The sequence below is a fragment of the Cetorhinus maximus genome, unplaced genomic scaffold (genome assembly GCF_964194155.1).
Source record: "Cetorhinus maximus unplaced genomic scaffold, sCetMax3.hap1.1 HAP1_SCAFFOLD_1633, whole genome shotgun sequence".
Taxonomy (NCBI): Eukaryota; Metazoa; Chordata; class Chondrichthyes; order Lamniformes; family Cetorhinidae; genus Cetorhinus; species Cetorhinus maximus.
In genome coordinates this window covers 1-21,821 of record NW_027597573.1, presented here as the reverse complement: position 1 = coordinate 21,821, position 21,821 = coordinate 1, and the positions used below count along the sequence as shown (strand labels likewise).

Sequence of the window (21,821 nt, the reverse complement as noted above, 5' to 3'; positions counted from 1 at the left end):
GAGCTTGCTGTGCATTAATTGGCTGCCATGTTTCTTACATTACAAGATGGGCTGCACTTCAATACTTCATTCACTGCAAAGCACTTTGGGATGGCCTGAGGGTGTAAAAGGCAGGGCATAAATGCAAGCATCTTCTTCCTCCCCCAAAAATGCCTCACTTGTTTATTGATACATCTGCCTCCATTTCTTTCCTGCCCACCCCCAAACCCCTCAAGTTCCCTTCTGCATGGTGACTATCCTTTTCTGGGGATTTATAAAAGGATGGCTGGTCATTTGTTTAATGAACTCAACTAACCACATACCTACTTGAAGACATTTGTGAAAAGCAAAGGAAAGTCAAAGTCTTCAATTTGAGCGAAGGGGTTAGGGTCGCCAACTCTGGTTGGACATATTCCAGATGCTTCATCGCGATCTCCTCCCTTTAATTGCCCTGCCCCCACAATCTCATTGGTCACCCAACACTCCAATCGTTGTGCTGCACTACCTTCCCTCGGCATATCAGAAAGGCAGACACTCAGTGGAGCTGGTGGAAAAGAGTATTTGTCCTTTCTGAAATCATCCACTATTTCCATTAGCAAAATATCCAAAAGTTATCCTTGCTTTTTCTCCTTGCAGTGGTAATGTCACTGGACTGGTAATCCAGGGGGCCCAGGCTAATGCTCTTGGGGCACAGGTTCAAATCCCACCATGGAAACTGGTGGAATTTAAACTCAAGTTTTGGATTGAAAGCTGTCTCAGCAATGCTGCCATGAAATTATCAATTGTCATGACCCATCTTATTCACTTACATCCTTTTAAAGCAAGGAAATCTACTACCATTAACTTTAGGACTTCTAAAGCAGTAATCTCAGGATTACTCCCAATCCCACATGCTAGAAAGTATAGAAATAGGGAGAATTGAGCAAATAAGCATGTGTCTGGAAAGCTGGTGTAGGAGGGAAAGCAGTAGATTGCTGAGATATTGGGACAGGTTCTTGGGAAGGTGGGTTCTGTAAAAGACAGGCAGTCTACACCTGAACAGGACTGGGATGAATATCCTCACAGGGAGATTTGCTGGTGCTGTTGGGGGGTTTTAAACTAGATGGGCATGGGGCTGGGAACCTGAGGGAAAATTCAGAGCAAGGAACGGGAGATGGGGAATTAGTGAGTGACTCTGAAAGACAGAAGCAGCACAGGTTAAAAAAGTGTACAGCACAGAAATTTGGCAGTGTTAAAAGGTGTATATGTAAATGCAAGAAGAATAGTAAATAAAGCCGATGAGCTGAGGGCACACAGATACATGGCAGCATGATATTGTCACTATAAACTTGGTTTAAGGAGGGACAAAAATGGCAGCACAACATTCCTGGATAAAGTTTTCAGGCAGGGTAGGGAGAGGATAAAAAAGGTGGGGGCACAGCATTATTGGTTAAAGAATCAGTTACAGCTGTGAGGGGGTGGGGGTGATATACTAAATGAAGCATCAAATTAGGCCACATGAGTTGAACTTAGAAATAAAAAAGGGGCAGCCACATTGCTAGGGGTGTACTATAGGTCTTAAAATTGTGGAAGGGCAAACATGTAGGCAAATTTCTAAGTGCAAAAACAATAGAGCAACAATAGTTGGGGACTTCAACTACCTGAATATCAATTGGGATACGAACAGTGTGAAGGGCACAGAGGGTGCAAAGTTCTTGAACTGCATTCAAAAGAACTTTTTCAGCCAGCATGACTTCAGGGGTGCAATCCTAGATTTAGTCTTAGGAAATGAAGCTGGGCAAGTGGAAGTAGCAGCAGCAGGGGGGAACCATTTTGGAGATAATGACCATAATACAGTGAGATTTATCATCATAGAAAAGGACAAAGAACAGGAGTGAAAGTTCTAAGTTGGGGAAGACAAATTTTGCAAAGCTGAGAGGTGAATTGGCGAGAGTGGACTGGATACAGCTATTAGAAGACACGTCCCCACAAAGAAAAAAAAGAGTGGTTATCCAGAAACATACAGGCCAAGATAAAGCAGCACGACAGTCATAAGATACTACAGAAGGCCTAGGAGTATAGAAAGTACAGGGGTGAAATAAAAAAAGGAAATTGGGAAAGCAAAGAGGATATAAAAAAACCCACTATTGGCAGGTAAAATCAAAGAAAACCCAAAGTTTTATTAATACACTGAGAGCAAGAGAATAACTAAGGAAAGGGTAGGGCCTATCAGAGATGTACATGATAATTTGTGGGCTGATGCAGAAGATGTGGCAGGGTTCTCAATGAGTAATTTGTCTCTGTCTTCACTAAGGAGAGGGATGATGCAGACATTCTAGTTAAAGAGTGTGAAATATTAGATACAATAAGCAGAGAGAGAGAGAAAGTACTATGAGGACTGGCAGCCTTGAAGGTGGATAAATCACTAGGACTAGGATGGATTTTTAAAATTTATTTACAGGATGTGGGCAGTGTTGGCTAGGCCAGAATTTATTGCTCATCCCGGTTTCTGTCGAGAAGGTGGTGGTGAGCTGCCTTCTTGAATCACTGCAGTCCATGTGGTGTAGGTACATCCACAGTGCTGTTAGGGAGGGAGTTCCAGGATTTTGACCCAGCAACAGTGAAGGAACAGCCAATATATTTTCAAGTCATGATGGTGCATGGCTTGGAGGGGAAGCTTCCAGCAGTGGTGTTCCCATCTATCTGCTGCCCTTGTCCTTCTAGATGGTAGTACTCATGGGTTTGGAAGGTACTGCACTAAGGAGCCTTAGTGAGTTGCTGCAGCGCATTTTGTAGACGGTACACACACTGCTGTCACTGTTGGGCAGTAGTGGAGGGAGTGAATGTTTGTGGGAGGGGTGCTAATCAAGCTGGCTGCTTTGTCCTGCATGGTGTAAAGCTTCTTGTGTTGTTGGAGCTGCACTCATCCAGGCAAGTGGAGAGTATTCCATCATACTCCTGAATTGTGCCTTGTAGATGATTGACAGGTTTTGGGAAGTCAGGAGGTGAGTTACTCACCACAGGTTTCCTAGCTTCTTACCTGCTCTTGTAGCCACAGTATTTATATGGCTAGTTCAGTTTATGGTCAATGGTAACCCCCATGATGTTGATAATGGGGGATTCAGTGATGGTAATGCCATTGAACTTCAAGGGGGAAATGGTTAGATTCTCTCTTGCTGGAGATGGTCATTGCCTGGCACTTGTGTGGCATGAATGTTACTTGCTACTTGTCAGCCCAATTCTGGATATTGTCCAGGGGTCTTGCTGTGTTTGGACATGGACTGCTTCAGTATGAGTCATCATGAATGGTACTGAACATTGTGCACTTGTCAGCGAACATCCCCACTTCTGACCTTATGGTGGAGAGGTGGTCATTGATGAAGCAGCTGAAGATGGTTGGGCCGAGGACACTACCCTGAGGAACTCCTGCAGTAATGTCCTGGGACTGAGATGACTGACCTCCAACAACCACATCCATCTTCCTTAGTGCTAGGTATGACTCCAACCAACGGAAAATTCCACTACGCTCGCTCACCCCCACCCACCCCCCCCCACCCACCCAAATCCACCACAATTCCCATTAACTCCAGTTTTGCTAGGGCTCCTTGATGCCACACTCGGTCAAATGCTGCCTTGATGTCAAGGGCAGTCACTCTCACCTCACAGGCTGTTAAAAGAAGCCAGGCAAGAAATAGCAGATGCTCTATCATTTTCTGATCCTCGCTAGTAAGGAACATATTTTTTTTTTTTTTATTTCTGTTGGAATCTGGATTTTAAAATTACAATGGCTACAGTTTGAAAGACATGTCCACTAGAACAGGATGAGAGACATACACAATGTTGCAGTCCTGGAACAGTGTGTGCCATGAAAATCAGGATGCTGCCAGAAAGGAGTCCTGGACCAAGGGAGCTGCCTGACAACAGCATTGTAATTGGCTCCTGACCAGGTGACCAGAGTTTGCATGAAGAGCAGTGCAGCTGAATAGCTCCTAGCCCAAAAAGGAAAAAAACCCAAAACCTCTCTCCCCTGTAAGATTCCAATAATTCCACAATAGCAGCTAGCTGGCTTTTTCTCCTCATTACTCTGTAACCTGCTCTCTGAAAACCCCTGTCAAGAGAAAAAGGGGAAAATCACAGTTAGAGACATTGAAAGGCAAGTGCTCAACCAGTGAACTAAATACTGAAAGTGCTGGAAGACCACCTCGTGTCATCAACAAAACTGTAAGGAATTTGGAAGACAGCAAAAGCGACCCATTGAATCCTGTACTCCGGAATTGGTGCTATTGAACTGTTTTATCCCACCCTTAAAATCCATGTCTTTGTTTGTCTTTTGTGTGTGTATAGGGATTTACGAAGGGGGTAGAGTTTAGGTTATAGAGTTAGAAATTAGCAGTTCATATTTCTCTTTTGCCACTGGTTAATTACAGTTTGTTCAATAAACAGTTATTTTACTTAATATGTTTACAAACCTGGTGCTCGTATTCTGTTAACCTAAATTAAACAGTTAGGTAGGATTGGGGCAATTTGGAGGTTCGATCAAACTTTTTCACATTTGTCACAGCTCAGGGAACTGTGGGGATTGATATTACAGCACACGATCCCCAGTGAGTCCATCGACCATTTCCCTTTCTTTCCTGTTGCTGAGCCAATTTTGAATCCAACTCGCCACCTTCCCCTGTATCCCGCGAGATCTCACTTTTCTGACCAGTCTGCCATGTGGTACCTTGTCAAATGCCTTACTAAAATCCATGTAGACAACATCCACTGCACTACCCTTATCGATCCTCCTTGTTACTTCCTCAAGCAAGGGACCAGAGGTTGGAGGTCTGTGAACGTTGTACCATTATTTGAGGGAAAAAAAAGGACATAAGGGCTAGGGCAGAAAATAATAGGTCAATCTGACTTCAGTGATGCGCAACTTATTGGAAACAATTCTGGATAAACCATCACTTAGAAAGGCACAGATTGATCAGGGATAGTCAGCATCGTTTTATTAGGGGAAGATAGTGTCTAACTAACTTAACAGAATTTTTTTGAGGAAGTAACAAGGAAGATTGATGAGGGTAGTGTAGTGGATATTGTCTACATGGATTTTAGTAAGGCATTTGACAAGGTATCACATGGCAGACTGGTCAGGAAAGTGAGATCCCATGGGATACAGGGGAAGGTGGCAAGTTGGATCCAAAATTGGCTCAGTGACAGGAAACAAAGGGTAATGGTCGATGGATGTTTTTGTGAATGGAAAACAGTTTCCAGTGGTGTTCTACAGGGCTCAGTGCTGGGGCCCTTGCTGCCTGTTGTATATTAATGATTTGGACTTAAATGTGGGAGGCAGGAATGGGAAATTTGCAGATGACAAAAATTAACCATGTAGCTGCTGGTGAAGAGGATAGCTGTTGTCTCCAGAATGATATCAATGGATTGGTCGAGTGGCTGGGAAATTGACAAAAGTAATTCAATCCAGAAAAGAGGGGTATTGCATTTGGAGGGGGCAAACAAAGCAAGGAATACTCATTAAATGGGAGGATATCAAGGGGAATTGAAGTAGTGAGACCTTGGAGTGCATGTCCACAGGTTCCTGAAGGTGGCAAGGTAGGTGGACAAGGTGGTAAAGTAATAAAAGCAAGCATTTCATACAATGAAGTATCAAATAAAACAGCAGTAATGTAGTGCTGAAACTGTATAAAACACTGGTTAGGCCACATCTGGAATTGTGTACACAGTTCTGGTCACCACATTACAGGAAGGGCATAATTGCGCTGGAGAGTGCACAGAGGTGGTTCACAAGAATGCTGCCAGGGCTTGAAAATTGTAGCTATGAAGAAATATTGGATAGGGTAGGGTTGTTTTCCTTAGAACAGGAGAGGAGGCTGAGCGATGACCCAATTGAGGTGTACAAAATTATGAGGGGCTGAGTTAGGGTAGACAGGGAAGATCTCTTTCCCCTAGCTGAGGGGTCAATTTCCAGGGGGTATAGGTTTAAGGTGATTGATAGAAGGATTAAAGGGGACATGAGGGAAAACCACCCAGAGAGTAATGGATACCTGGAATTCACTGCCTAAGTTAGTGGTTGAGGCTGAAACGCTCAACTCATTCAAAAAGAGGTACCTGGATCTGCATCTGAAGCGCTGTAACCTGCAAGGCTACAGACCAGGAGGACAGTGGGATTAAAATGAGCAGCTAGATTTCCCCTCCCCCCCTTTAAAAACTAGCAGAGACATGATGGGCTGAATGGCATCTAAGTCATAAGGTTTCTATGGTTTGGCCTACATGTGACTCCAGGCCCACAGCAATGTGGTTAACTCTTAACCACCCTCTGAACTGGCCCAGCAAGCCACTCAGCTCAAGGGCAATTAGGGATGGGCAACAGGCCTTGCCAGCAATGTCCATGAAAGAATGAAAATACCAAGGAGATTAATCTCATTCTTGGAAATTTTAGAACTGTATCCATTTTATAAAAAAAAAAGAGCCTCAGGAGGCTGGTACTAGGAGAGGAGAGTGTAAAGATGCATGAGCAAATTTCAAAATTTATTTCTGAAAATATTAGATACCATCAACGTAGAGAAACAGAGAAGAACATGAATGATCGAATAGGAGAAATCACTCGATCAGAGATTACAAAAAGAGATTTACAGGACTGTTGCCAGGTCTCGAAAATTGCAGCTGTGAGGAGAGACTGGATAGGCTGCAGTTGTTTACCTTAGAACAGAGATGGCTAAGAGGCGACCTAACTGGGGTGTACAAAACCATAAGGGGCCTAGATAGGACAGACAGGAAAGACCGGTTTCCCCCAACTGAGGTGTCAATTAGAGGGCAGAGATTTAAGGTGACGTTCCTTTTTGCTTTAGAACCTGTGGTAAAACAGGAGAAGTTTTTGAAGTTGAGATGGAAGTGATTTTTAAAATAGTCTCACACCAATCACTTCTAATGTGTAGGGCAGAGCAAGATAGCACAACTCCTCCTTCAGTACAGTGGACCTTAAGTCTTTCACCTCCCCCAAGCAAATCAGATTATGGATTGCTCGGTTATGTCAGAACCATCTCCTTGAAATGGTCCAAACTAACTTCAGCCCTTGTTGTAAAAAGGGGTACAAGTTCAACCTTATCCAGCTTTTTCAAACTCTGGTGGCAAATTGTGAAATGATTGATCCAATGTGTTAACTGTGCAATATTAGTCCGGCATGAATCACTACCCAACACGAGAAAGTGAACGCTTTCACAAACAAAGACAACGTGATTGCACCTCTTGTGCATTCCCAATTTTAATCACTCCACCATTGCCAAGCCATGAGCTCTGAAATACCCTCCCTACACCTCACTTTCCTCCTTTAAGACACTTAAAATATATCTGACTGAGCTTTTGTTCGTCTAGCCCAATACTTTATTATTATATTTGGTTTGCTCCTGTGAAGGGAACAGCTTGGGAAGTTTGATGCTAAAGGCTCTATATAAATCGAAGTTCTTGCAGATATAATATGGAACAACTTTTGAAACAATCACAAGTGAAGCACAGATCTCAAACCTGGCTCTTAACTTGACTCTGAGCACTAGCCTGTGTAAAATTCCTAACCACTGAAACAAGCTTTAACTGCCCCATGCAGAGTTTCAATTTCCAATGCAGAGAATATTGAGCTAGCACTGCAACGCCCACACACTCTACTCAAGCTTGAATAAAAGCAATGTTGTTCGAAATATTCATTAAATGCATAGCGTAACAAATCCAATTGCAGACAAAGTTATACAGCTCCTGATCTAATTTAGCAAAGATAAAGATTCTATTGAAAGCCAGTCCAATTAAAGAGGGTGGATCTCAAACTAAGGTCACAAAACGTCCTCTGCAGCTGGTCCCCTCATTTCGACCGAGTGACAGTGAAGGAACAGCGATATATTTCCTCATCATCCTGACTTGGAACTATATCGCCGTTCCTTCACCGTCACTGGGTCAAAATCCTGGAACGCCCTCCCTAACAGCACTGTGGGTGTACCTACACCACATGGACTGCAGCGGTTCAAGGCGGTGGCTCAGCACCACCTTCTCAAGGGCAACTAGGGATGGGCAATAAATGCTGGCCCAGCCAGCGAAGCCCACATCCAATGAATGAAATTTTTTAAAAATTATGAAAGATGGGGAAGTCTCCCCTAGTATCGTGGCCAGCATTAATCCATCCACCAACACCCAAAACAGGTTCAAAAGAAAGGAATGCACTGCTGATTCTGGAATTTTGAAATTAAAAACAGGAAATGCTGGAAATATGCATCGGATCCAACAGCATCCGTTACCGTGGAGAGAGTCAACATTTCCGGTCGATGACCTTTTCATCAGAAGTGGGAGATGTTAGAAATGAAATAGGTTTTCAATGTGTGAAAGGAGGTGGAGGAGAGAGAAAACGAAAGCATCTGTGAAAGGGTGGAGGGCAGCACAGATTAAAACAATAGGTTTCATGCTGCAGTGCTAAAGGGAGTGATAACGAGACAAGTGAAAAAAGACAGAAAAAGGTGTAAGCAGAGGCAGTATGAATTGCAGGATCTGGAATAGCTTCTGCCCAATGCAAATAAAGGAAGTGGGAGAAATCTTTACACGCTTTTTCGTCAACATTAGTCACTGGACTTCAGCGGCTGTAAAGCGCTTCGAGGCATCCAATGGTCATGAAAGATGCTATAGAAATGCATATCTGTCTTGAGGCTCTGCCCACGCTCCCATGCGCTACCCAAGGATAGTAGTACAGGGAGGAGGAAGCACAAAAACAAAGTTCATTAAAATCAAAAACTATTTCATAATTGGTTACATTTTGTAAACAAATCCCGAATGGTTCCTTCAGGAAATCATTCAACCCAGGAGTCAGATTATTACAAAGCTGAGTGACTTTAAAAAAAGTAAAATTACTGTAAATATCCTAAAACACCCAGAGAGAGAAGCCTGTGCAATAATGTAAATCACCCTCTTGTCTGGGCATGGACATGGCTTTATAGCTTGCACAGGCACCTCTGTAAGAGGTATTAAGACCTCTGTTAAGACCATCTATTTAGCCAACTGCTGGTTTGATCTTTCAAAGCATAAAGAAATCTTGTTGCTCATAGCCGGAGTAAATTATCCATGCATCATACACACAAACAAAGCCAAAAAATGTTGTCTAGTTCACATTGATGTATTCATTCAAAAGGCTCCTGTTGAGAGTTAGCATACAAGACCTAGTTTTTTTCCCTCTGAATATTCTAGGAGGTGAGGGTCAGTAAATAATGCAGCTAGCGATTACAACACCAATTTGAGCATTTCTGACTCTTGTGTAGGGGAAGTGAGCTAGCATTTGCAGATGTTGCCAGGTTGTTAAACTTTCCCATCTCTTTATCCCACATCAATAAACTTGCTGTGGCACATCCTGTTGATTCCTGGCTAGCCCAGTTGCCAGGCCCTGATACTTAGTTAATTAGCTCTATGCCATTTCTAAGCCACAGAAAAACTGACTGACGTTTCTTTACTGGACCTCCAGACTCCAAAAAGGAGATCAATTTTTGACAATAGAATTCTTAAAAATCTTAATGTTTAGTCTAATAACTAAATTACTTTTTTGGCAGTTGGGGTGGTGGTGGGGGGAGGGGGGCAGTTGATTCTTGACTCACTGAAGAACCAAAATCTTAGTCAAGTCCTGGAGGGAGGGCACAATTTATTTTTTTCTTCTAAAAAAAAATGGGTAGAAACAAACACCAGGTCAACAATTCCATGTAGTTCAAGCAGAATTCAGTATGCCCTCGAGAGATAATTCTAAAGTAAGAAAAACAACTCATGATAAAAATTTACACATGATCAGATTTTACTGCATCTAATTGATTTATACAAAAGCAAACACCCTGATCTCAGGATCGCAGAATGAAGTTCAAAATCTAGAGCATCAACTGTGGACAAAATATCACAAGTTATATCATGTGTGGTTTGCGAAAGCTACACAATGAACTGCATTATATACCAGGTCAATATTAGTGTGAAGCACTTCTTACATTTACAGTACTAAATGTGCACCCTAACGGCTCCAGGAGTTGTTGGACCCTTCCAGTGTGGAGCCAGACTCGGCCTCCAAATTCAAACATCATACAGCAGCGTCGGCTATGGGTAAGGGGTAGCGTGCTGGCCTCGGTCAGAAGGTCGTGGGTTCACGTCTCACACCATAGACTTGAAGTCAGTTAAGATTCTGTGCTCCAGTATAGAACTGAGGGAGTGCTACGCTGTCAGAGGTGCTGTCTTTTTGAATGAGACATCCAACCAAGGTCCAGTGTAAATGCAGCCAGTTGTGCAGTGAGATCCCACAAACAGCAAGATCATCATTGGCCACATTTTTCTTGATGTTGGTGGAGAGAAGAATGTTATAGGAAGGATGTGAACACTGTGGAGAAAGTGCAGAAGAGGTTTACAAGAATGGTTCCAGGGATGAGGATAGATTGGAGGGGTTGGGACTGTTCTCCTTGGAGAGCAGGTGGCTGAGAGGAGATTTGATAGAAGTTTTCAAAATCATGTGGGGGCTGGACAGAGTAGATAGGGAGAAGTTGTTCCTACTCGTAAAAGGATCAAAAACAGAGGGCACAGATTTAAAGTGATTGGCAAAAGAAGCAAATGTGACGTGAGAAAAAACTTTTTCACACATTCAGGTCTAGAATGCACTGCCTGGAAGTCTGGTGGAGGCAGGATCAATCGAAGCATTCAAGAGGACATTAGATGATTATTTGAATAGAAACAACGTGCAGGGGTACAGGGAAAAGGCAGGGAATGGCACTAGGTCATAATGCTCACTTGGAGAGCCGGTGCAGACACAATAGGCCGAATGGCCTCCTTCTGTACCATTAAAGTTCTGTGATTCTGTGACTTGTCTTGGTCAATGAAGCGAATAGCCCAAATTCAGAAACTGGCTTCAAATAAAAATATCTCAAAGCAAAATTTGAAAATAACCCTTAATAAAAAACCCAGAACAAAAACCACACTTCAAAGATTAAAATATTTCAGTACTTGCCTGAATGTGAAAAAAAAAAATTCAGATGTGACAAGTGTTTGAGTGCAAGGGTAAGAACTTGTCTGGAGTAAAGCCACAGTTTTATCCAATACCACTATTGTGCTACAAATGCAAGACCTTATAAAATGGTTGTGTTTTATACTGTCTCCTTTAGTCCAAGGAGGAAGATTGCTGGAGACAAGCCCATGTTACCTGGTTGCCATGGGGTCAGTGCCCAGGTTGAAACTTATTGAAAGCAAGTTTTACCATCTGCACACAAAAGGAGAAGGCAGCTATTCTTGCTGAATTCAGACACAGGCTGAGACAACCAGACCAAGAGTGTTGGGGAAGACGATGTACAACAGGTGCTGCTATTCTAAGCTTAAGGGCTGCTTTCAGGGTAATCATCGCACAGAGGGCTGGTGAGGACAAAATCTCTGTTCGAGCAAAGGAATGTGAAGATTAAAGACCGTCAATTTGAGTAAACGCCGATGATTAAGTGAAGGGAACCTCATTTAAAAGGACACCAAAAGATTCACCCTGGTGAAGCAGAGGGAAGGGATCCAGTTCGAGCCAGGAGCAACTTTAGAGTTTTATCACAAGATTTTATGCCTACAGGAAGTGCAGTGTTATGTATAAAAGCTGTGTGGGGTTTCAGATTGTATAAAGTAGTCAATGGGAAATGTTTTTTGCAGTTTAGTGCATTAGTTGCTTATTAAGTAACTAATAGTTGATGTTGATGATTTTAGCTTCAGTAAAAATCTTAAAATATTAAATCTTGTCATGCAATTCCTTTTGTGTAGGTTACCAGGGAATTCATTTTTAAGTTAAGCTACCTGTCTCTACAGGGATTGTAACAATCATTACATAGACCTATTGGCCTATTTCTGTCCTGCAAAATTCTATATTTCACATGAACATCCTCCCTCTCACTCCTTTCTGTGTCATTCAGCTCCTTCTTAAAAATGCCTCTGCACTATTCACCTCAACCAGTCCCTGTGATAGCCAGGTCCCACATTGAGTAAAATTCCCTTTTGGATTTGTGACCACCTTATATTTAATGACCCCTGGTTCTTCTCTACCCTGCAAGTGGAAACATCTTCACTACTTCTACTCGAAAAATTATGAGAGAGTTTGACATAGGCCTCTAAGTCAGGTCACCCTTCAGTCTTTTCTTTTCTAGGAGAAAGATCCCCAGCCTGTTCAGTCTTCCCTGCTGACAAAAAAAAAAATCTACCAATACTGAACTTCTTCCAGTGCAGTATAGGAGGAAGAAAAGCTTAGTATAGAGGAGGGGAAAATGAGGAAGGTGAACTCTAATGAACTAAGATTTGTTTGAGGGATTGGAGTTTGTTGGGGAAGGGGGTGGGGTGGGAGTTGATGATGGATGAAGTGTCTGCTAGCCCTTCTGCACATCCACCAACACACCCCACCCCCTCCCCTCAAGTTTTGATGCAAATTGTGACCGACTCCATATTAGCAGTCCATGACAAGGAACTTATAGAAACTTGCTTGTGGGTTAGATTATGATCTAGGCTTGGGTGTACAGGGCATGATTTCTCAGTTTGCAGATGGTGTGAAGCTTACAAATGTAGCAAATAAATGAAGAAAATAGTAAATAAACTGGTGAAATGGGCAGTCACACAGCGGGTCAAATTTAATGCAGACAGTCACAGAATCTTAACAACACAGAAGGAGGCCATTCGGCCCATCGTGTCTGCACCAGCTCTCCAAATGAGCAACATGACAGTACCATTGCTCCGCCTTTTCCCCATAACTCCTGCACATTATTTGTTTCTATTTAATCATCCAATGCCTCCTTGAATGCTTCAATTGAAGCAGCCTCCACCACACTCCCAGGCAGTGCATTCCAGACCCGAACCACCCGTGAGAAAAAAAACTTTTTCACATCACATTTGCTTCTTTTGCAAATCACATTAAATCTGTGCCCTCCCATTCTTGATCCTTTTATAAGTGGGAACAGCTTCTCCCCATCACAGAAGGGTGAAGTGTTGAAATTTTGGAAGGACTAAATGATAGTTTTAAAGGGGTGCTTCCACCACACTTTCTAGGCAGTGAATTCTAGATCACCACAATCCACCACATTAAAAAAAGTACTCCCTCATCTCACCTTCAGCTGCTAAGGTCCTAAGATCTGGAATTCCTTCCCTAAACTCCTCTTTTGTTCTTTAAAAACTCATCTCTGACCAATCTGTTCGTCACCTGCCCTAATGTCACATGTAGCTTCAGTGACCAATTTAGTTTGATTACACTTCTGTGAAGCACATTGGGGTGTTTTACTGCACTAAGCACTACATAAACACCAGTCACCCAAAATTTGCCCTCTGGTTGCACCCACTGGGAAAAAAAAAGTTTGTCCTGACTTACTCTGGCAAAAATCATTGATAATTTTGAACAGCTCTTATCAAATCTCAACTTCTCTACTCCAAGCAATAAGAACCCCCATCTTCTCCACATAATTTAAATCCATCACGTAAGCATCGTGCTAGTAAATGACTAAAGATTAAAATAAAACATGGAAATAACTTCTGAACTCAGATACATATCCACTTACTTCCAAGGACTTGATAAGGTGAAAGGAAAGGTAGCAATATTAGTGACGCACTAACTATAAATCCGAGCACAGATTTAAAGTCACATAGCCTGCCACCGCCCCACCAACTTTACTCCCGAAATCTACTCATTTGAACAGTGATACTTCAGGTGCCCAAATCTGCTAGTGAAAACTCCAAAAAAATGACTGCCTGCAATGCTTGTGCTAAACATCAACAGGCCAAAAGTAAACAATGCACCATAACATCAATTTACCATATGGGGCTTAGACAACACCCAAGCCTTCCCCTTGGGGCTTACAGCTTTCCCATTCACTGCAACAGCTACAGGGATCACAAACAGAGCTAGACAGGATCTGGAGGACTTTGTTCTTGCAATCAAGGTCAGAAACCACCATCCATTTGGGTTCTTCAAACAGCACTGGCTCCAGAAGACCTTGCATTTATTTTCAATTGGGAAATCGCAAGTTGTGATCTGGAATGTGCTGCTTCAAGGCACTGTGGAAGCAGATTTAATAGTGTCTTTCAAAAGGTAAAAAAAAGAGTATTTATCACAAAAGGAAAATGTGGGGAGAAGCAGAATTGAATAGCTCTCAAGGCTGGGGAAGACAATAGGCCAAATGGCCTCTGTGCCATAAAATTCATGATTCATGTTCATTGAAAAGAGACAGGGTCTTTGTTTGTTATCTCACATAAAGAACACATCCAATGACATAACATTCCCTCAATACTGCACTGTACACTCAGGTCAAGCTATGTGAGGCAAGCCTACATATAAATTATGGCCAGTTTTCCACATGGTCTTCAAACCCAAGGACCTGGATTAAAGAATCCTTCATTACACCCATTTATTATAACTAGAAACTTCTAACCCAAATCAGCCCAAGGCCAGGTTTGAGCCAAAGATGCTAATCCAGTTTCAATGGAACTCGCCATGTCTCACGTTATATTAAACATACTTTCAATTCTGTTCCAAACAGCTGGCCAACATTTTCAGGACAGTGCTGATGCGGAGGCCTGAATCACTAGGTGGGCAAAAAATGCCAGCAATGCCCATTGCATGAGAATGAATGAGCTAGTTTTACCAGGAAGAAAGCATTAAGCCAGGGGGAAGTAGAAGCCAGGTAGCACTGTGTCCATTTCTGGTCACCACACTTTTCAGAAGGTTGCAAAGTGGTAGTGGTGGTGGTTGGGGGCAGGGTCTCCTTGAGAGTGTAATGGAGATTTACCAGAAGGTTCCAGGGATGTGGGATTTTGGCTACAAGGTTAGCTTGGAGAAGCTGGGGTTCTCCTTCGTGGGGCAAAGGAGATTGAGGGGAGATATGATAGAGCTGTACAAGATTATGACAGATTTAGATAAGCACCTGACCCTATTAGCTGATGGTGCAAGGAGTAAGGGACAGATTTAAGATCGGGCAAGAGGTGCAAGAACAAACTTTTTTTAAAAATTAAAAACACTGAGCGCCAATGACCTGGAACACACCGCTGAGGGTGGTGGAAATGGAGAAAATGATTTCAAAAGGAAATTGGACAAAAGGAATATTAACTTGCGGAGCTATGGTGACCGAGCAGGGAACAGGAACTGGACTGTTCTACATAGTGCTGGCATAGACTAGATGAGCCAAATGGCCTCCTGGTCTCTAATGCCTCCAAAATGTACAAGTTCATACTATACATCCAACTGCTCCTCCCATCCCATCTGGAGAAACCAAAAACTATCCCACTCCCCTTAGCCTGTCAACAACACCCACCTTCAGCCTCTCTACTGAGTGTTCTAGGATTCACCGTGCAAACTGTTGGCACATGCCATCCAGGTTAGAGTTTTTGCCTGTATCAAGATGAGGAATTGGTTTATGTTACTTTATCCAATGATTCTAAAGTCCCCAATTGTTTGAACAATTCTAGGCTTTTGCCTCTAACGTATCACACACATTGGCCACTACATAAGTATAGGACTGACATCAGGAAATTATGTTTTTAGCTTGAAACTGTGCCTCCTTTGTCCTACATTCAATTTACTTTCTTACCCCAACCCCCAGTTTTGAACTATCATCTTTAAATGCCTTATTTCCAAGCCAAAAAGCTCAAACTTCTCCAGTTGTTCCTAAGTTCAGCCCAAGGTGACATTAGGAAAACAACTTTGAGCTTCTCTGCTTCCAGTTCTCAAATGTCTCCCTGGTGTTCCAACAGCCAGAATCTACAAGGATTTATACCAGAGCATTGAACATTTTTGATCACAATTCCATTCCACTAATATTGACTGTGATGACTGTGATTTCATAAGCTTTATTAATGTTAAGCAGAGTCTACAGCCTCCTACCATTCAACAATGTTAGTGGGTGTATTTAATCCTCTCTCTTCCCAATTTTAGATTTCAAGTCATCAATAATACTCAAATCAGGAGCTTGATAAGTTTCCTGAAGGCCACTTTCTTCCTATTTAACACCCAGCTTCACCACCACCTCTCTCGACTCCTCCAGATGGCAGATTTACTTCCCCAAAAAAAGGGCATTAGTGAACCAGATGGGTTTTTGCAAGATCATTAGACTTTTAATTCCAGATTTTTATTGAATTCAAAATTCCACCATCTGCCATGTCAGGATGCAAACCTGGGTCCCCATAGCATTACCCTGGGTCTCTGGATTACGAGTCCAGTGATAATACCACTTCGCCATCACCTCCCCTGAGCTATTGACTCCATCCTTCCCCCAGCACTCAGGTTAAGTCAGTCTGTTTGCAACCTCGGTGTCACAATTGATCCAAATATGAACTTCTGGCCTCATCTATGTCATCACTAAAATGGCCTGTCTCCACATCTGTAAAATCACCCATCTCAGCTCATCTACTGTTGAAATCCCCGTTCATGCCTTCATTAATCCTTGACTCAACTATTCCAACACTTCTGGCTGGTACATTCTACCCTCCATAAACTTGAAGTCATCCAAAACTCTGCTGCCAGTGTCCCAATTTGCACTAGTCCTGTTCCCCTATCACCCCTGCACTCACTGATCTACATTGTCACTTGGCTGGAAACCATCTTGATTAAAATTCCTGTCCTTGTTTTCAAATCCTTGTAGTCAATCTGTGGAATTCTTTACCACAGAGGGCTGTAGAGGCTGGGTTGTTGAGTATATTCAAGGCTGAGATAGATTTTTAATCAGTAAGGGAAGCAATGGTTATGGGGAAAAGGCAGGAAAGTGGAATTGAGGATTATCAGATCAGCCATGGTCTCATTGAATGGCAGAGCAGACTTGTTGGGCCGAATGGCCTACTTCTGCTCCTATGTCTTATGGATTTCTAGTGAATCTCCCCCAAATAAGAGGCTTTCAGGATTATGAAAGTTTGATAGGTGTTGTAATTATAGTTTGGGAAATGTAGGACTGTAGCTTTAAGAATAACCCTGTGTTGTAAGGTCACATGTGTAAACCAGTGTGTTAACAGTACAGGGGAGTTTTTCTTTAGTTATAGAGTTTGACGCACACGTGTAGTTGCTGCTACTGTCTTGCAAATAAAGTTAAATGTTTCCACAAAAAAAAGTTGCCTGGAAAAAAATCAACTCTAATAGGATAGATGGACAGAGAATGCTTCTGCTGGTGGAGGAAGAGCAGAACTAGGAGCCATAAATATAAGACAGACAGTCACTAATCAATCCAATAGGGAATTCAGGAGAACATTTTTATGCTGAGTGGAACTCACTACCACAGGAGTGGTTCATATAATTGGGTACATTTAAGGGGAAATTAGGTAAATATTAGGTGGAAAAGGGTTATTGGTCAGGACAAACCACCAGCTAATCAACTGGTTCCCAAGGACCATTTGTGTCCACAACACAGGCAGATGGGTCCTTGGCTTAATATCTCCGCTCCCCCACCCCCCCAAAAAAAATGTCATAGCATTGTAGAAATCCCTTAATAACCCTCTCAAGTGTCAGCTAAAAGAGCCTGTTTGCAATACTTGGACTTGCAACCTTCTGACTTAGTCCAACACAAAATGCACACAGCAAGTTACATTTTTGATACTATATTTCCTTCTCATTCAGTAGTACAAGAATATGATTGGTGCTATCTGCACTTTGAGACATTTGTTAACCCAGTTAGAACCACAATGGTTACAAGCACAGGAGGCCATTCATCCCATCAAGTCCCATTCTTACCCTTCTCCCCAAAGCTCTAAATTTTCTACCTTCAGATTATCCAATTATCTTTTGAAAGCCACAATTGAATCTGCCTCCATCACAGCATCAGGGAGTGCATTCTAGATCCTAACCACTTCCTGCAAAAAAGAAGTTTTCCCTCATGACACTTTTGGTTCTTTTGCCAATCTCAAATCGATGTCCTCTGGTTCTCGATCCTTCCACCAATGGGAACAGTTTCTATCTACTGTCTAGACCCCCCTCATGATTTTGAGCACCTCTATCAAATCTCCTCTCAACCTTCTGCAAGGAGAACCCCAACTTTTTCCAATCTATCCTCATAACTGAAGCTCCTCATTCCAGAACCATTTTTTTGTGAAGTTTTTCTTGTATTCTGTCTAAAGCTCTCACACCCATGTGGTGCCCAAAACTGGGCACAATGCTCCAGTTGAGACTAAAACTGTTTGTTTAAATAAAGTTTCATCATAATTTCCTTGCTTTTGCACTCTATGCTTCTATTCATGAAACTCAGGGTCCACTTCATAACCTGCCCTGTCACCTTTAACAATGTGCGTATGCCCCAGTCTCTCTGCTCTTGCTGTGCCTTTAGCATTATATTCTTCATTATATATTTAATTACTTTACCAGACCTTTGGAGTTCATCTTAACCAGATTAGAATAGTAGATACAAAACATTTCTTATATTCAAGCTCCTTTGCCAAGCCTAACAGTAACTCTATAATTACTGATGATCTATGGGTTAGAGATCAGAGTAACTATTCACCACAACCACTCGTTGCTAACAAGTTCCACTCTAGAAGCTATTCTTGACTTCTTTACTGGGTTTATTGATGAATATAAGAGTAGAAATAATGGATAGAGACAAGGTTAAGGATTGTGAAGTTAGTTTCTTTGTCACTTTGAACAATGTAATAACCCAAGATAAAAAGTAACGATTTAAAATGTAACTCATCTTTATCCATATTCAGTGACGGCTTTAAAGAAAAAGCAGCCGTTTCCAACCCAGAGAATAAACCCCAGTTGGATGAACCTAGCGGGGTGAATGTGAAGACTCACCTGATGGGGACTGGGAGAGGGACATGGATAGTAGGAGCAGGAGGGGAGCAGCCCATCCCGCACACTTCACCCCGAGGAAGGACATGTCGCGGCGACGGTCTCTCTCTCTCTGTCTGTCTGCCTGTCTTGAGGTTACCGGTTCATGCTGTGCTGTTCTCCCCGGCTTCAAGCAGCTGCTGTGTGACTTTGGTTCTCCTCCCAGGTCTAAGTAGAACACAGACACTCCCAGAACCTGCTGAAACTTTGTTCTTAACCTAGATTCCAAACTGATTCACTGCTTCTCCAGGCAGAGCCGTAACAGCGCCTTAATATCCGGCACCTTACCTTCTACTGATTACACTTACTACTCGTGATGTGAACTCATATAACAGCCCCAGCTGGATTAACCCTTCACAGCCCGGTGCAGCGGGACTAACTTCAACCAGCTCCAGGCAGAGCAAGGGAACCACACTCTATAAGGCCCCTGAAAAGTGCTTTGGGACTCTTACATTAAAGGAACTCTATAAATATAGATTGTTATGACCTCACCAAAGTTTATCAGTTGTGTCACTCTAAAAAGGGGATCTTTCTGTTTAAGGACCCACTGTTTCCCCTAATCGGTGTAATACAATGTAATGAGTAGTAATCTAATTTACTAGTCCTAGCTAGAGTAAGTTTAACCAACTTCTGCCTATGTTTAATCAACAGCTTTAACCATTGAGACCCATCAATCTCCTCATCGCTAATCTCCTTGTACTTTTTATAACGTTGGTTGGTTGGCTGCAAATTAAATGTCATATTTTTCATAATAGAAACAGAAAGTGCTGGAAAATCTCAGCAGGTCTGGCAGCATCTATGGATTCAGCAGAAGTCATACTGGACCGGGAACATGAACTCTGTTTCTGTCTCCACAGATGCTGCTGACTTTTTCCAGCACTTTCTGTTTTTATTTTAGATTTCCAGCATCAGCAATATTTTGTTTTTTGTGCCCGATTTCCCATTTACTCTTCCAAATTCCTCAGTATTCTTTCCATCCACTCTTAGCCCTTAATTAACTTCTAATCCCAAGCAATCTGTACCTTTAGTTTATTTTATCTTTACATCTTAATATTTAAAATATTAACTAACTCTTCCAGGAAATTACTGCACAGAAAGAGGCCATTCAGCCCCTCATGTTTATGTGGACTTCACCTCCTTAATTGGAGCTGTAGCACTCTCACCTCTCAATCAGATAATGAGTTCAAGACTGACTCCAGAGATTTGAATACATAATTCAGGCTGACAATCTCAGTGCAGCACTTTGGGAGTGCTGCACTGCCAGAGGTACCATCTTTTACATGAGACACTGAACCATGGCCCTGGCCTGCCCTCTTACATAGAACTGAAAGATTCCATGGGACTATTTTGAAGAAGGGCAGGGAAGTCAACCATCCTCCAAAAGACAGATGATCTGGTCATTTACTTTATTGCTGTTTGTGGGATCTTGCTGTGTATAAATTGGTTATTGTATTTGCTACATTACAATAGTGGCTGCTTTTCAAAAGTACTTTCATTGACTGTAAAGTGCTTTGGGATGCACTGAGAATGTGGAAGGTGTTATATAAATGCAAGTTCTTTCTTTGTTTAACTATGCAACCAAAACAGTAGAATGTAAGTTGGAGGAGGTAATGATAAAACGTCCTGGTCAGACTGCACCTTGAATACTGCATCTGGTTCTGTTCATCAAAAAGTAATGCAGGCATTCAAATACTGGATGCAGGGCAGAGATGAACCTCACTGTCAAAAGTCAGAGTTAATGCTGAACGACTGGAGAAATGGTCTTCTTAGCCTGGAAAAGGGAATATAAGAGATGCTGTTATAGAGATATAAGATCGTTAAGAGAATAAAAAGATTAACCTAAAATGTTACTTTTACATCAAACTGTGGGAATGGAACTAGATGAGACTGCCTCAAACTGGTAAAAGGCAAATTTGCAACTGAAATGAAGAAACCCATCTTCGCACAGAGAATGATCAATGTGTGGAATAAACTTTGGGATGGAGAACTGGAGGCTAAACGCCTGACTCGATTTAAAATCAATGGGATTCTACAATGGGTGTACAATAGGATGAATTAAGATAAGCCAAATTACCTCTATCATTTTGCAGCCTTGAGTTGAGATTCGTTGACTTTGTACAAGGCCAATTTCAACAACATCAACTTATGCATTATATGTTATGAAAGCTTCCAAGGTGACTCACAAGAGCATTATAAGGTTGATAGGAATGGAGAAGGTTGTAGAAATAGAGATGAGTAAGTGTATGGAGGGATTTGAATACGAGGACGAAAATTTGAGGGATTGCTAGATCAGGAGCCAATGTAGGTCATCAAACGCAGGGGTGGCAGGTGAATAGAGCTTGGTGCGGGTTAAAGCAACAGAGTTTTGGATGAGATGAAGTTTACAGTGGGTGGAATTCCATCTTAAGTTGTGACACCTGGCAAGAGAACATCAGAATAGCCAAGTCTAGGGGGTAACAAAGGCATGGGTGAGAATTTCAGCAGCAAAAGAGCTGGAGATGGGCAATATTATGAAGATGGAGCAGATATGGGGTGGGAAGCTCAGCTTTAGGGTCCAGTAGGGCGGCAGGACTGCGAATGGTCTGGTGCAGCCTCAGGCAGCGGCCAGGGAAAGGGATGGAGTTGGCAGCTGGGGGACTGGAGCCAGAGTGAGGATTGATCTGGAGACCAGCTGGTGACTCCAGGGTTTCTCATGGGGACAGAAGAAAGGACAGGAATCTTTGGAAAGGGAGCAGGCAGTGTCTGCTGGAACATTTGAGGCTCTCTGCAAGAGTTGGGGGGGGGGGGGGGGGGTACTGGATTCCATAGGGGATACAACATTGTAATTTGAAAAGTTTTAATGCTATTTTTATCGTAATTTTGGGATTTATTGTTTGTGCTCTTTTAAAAGTGGCACTTGTGCTTCAAGTGTTTATCATTCTTACTGATTAACCAAAAGGCTGAGAGAGAAAGTCTGAGGCTGTGACTGCTTGTGATTTTGATTGGCCAATTTCTTGTTTTGGATGTCTGCAATTGGCTAATTCTCTTTGTTCTTGATTGGATGATTCCTATTCGATGATTGAATGGGTGC

The 21,821-nt window shown here is 42.3% G+C and overlaps 1 protein-coding gene across 3 annotated transcripts in view; it reads right to left on the bottom strand.

The window, feature by feature from the left end:
• tm7sf3 (transmembrane 7 superfamily member 3) overlaps nt 1–20,521 on the bottom strand; it is a 56,199-nt gene extending 35,678 nt beyond the window's left edge. The window contains exon 1 of one of the 3 annotated variants that reach the window (XM_078536891.1): nt 20,390–20,521. In XM_078536891.1, coding sequence (XP_078393017.1) covers nt 20,390–20,417 — 28 coding nt within the window. In that variant the 5' untranslated portion in view covers nt 20,418–20,521. Of the gene's footprint in view, nt 1–18,715; nt 19,141–20,389 lie in introns of those variants that run through there. The other 2 variants (XM_078536889.1, XM_078536892.1) reach the window with 2 other exon arrangements.
• Between the last annotated feature and the right edge of the window lie 1,300 nt (nt 20,522–21,821).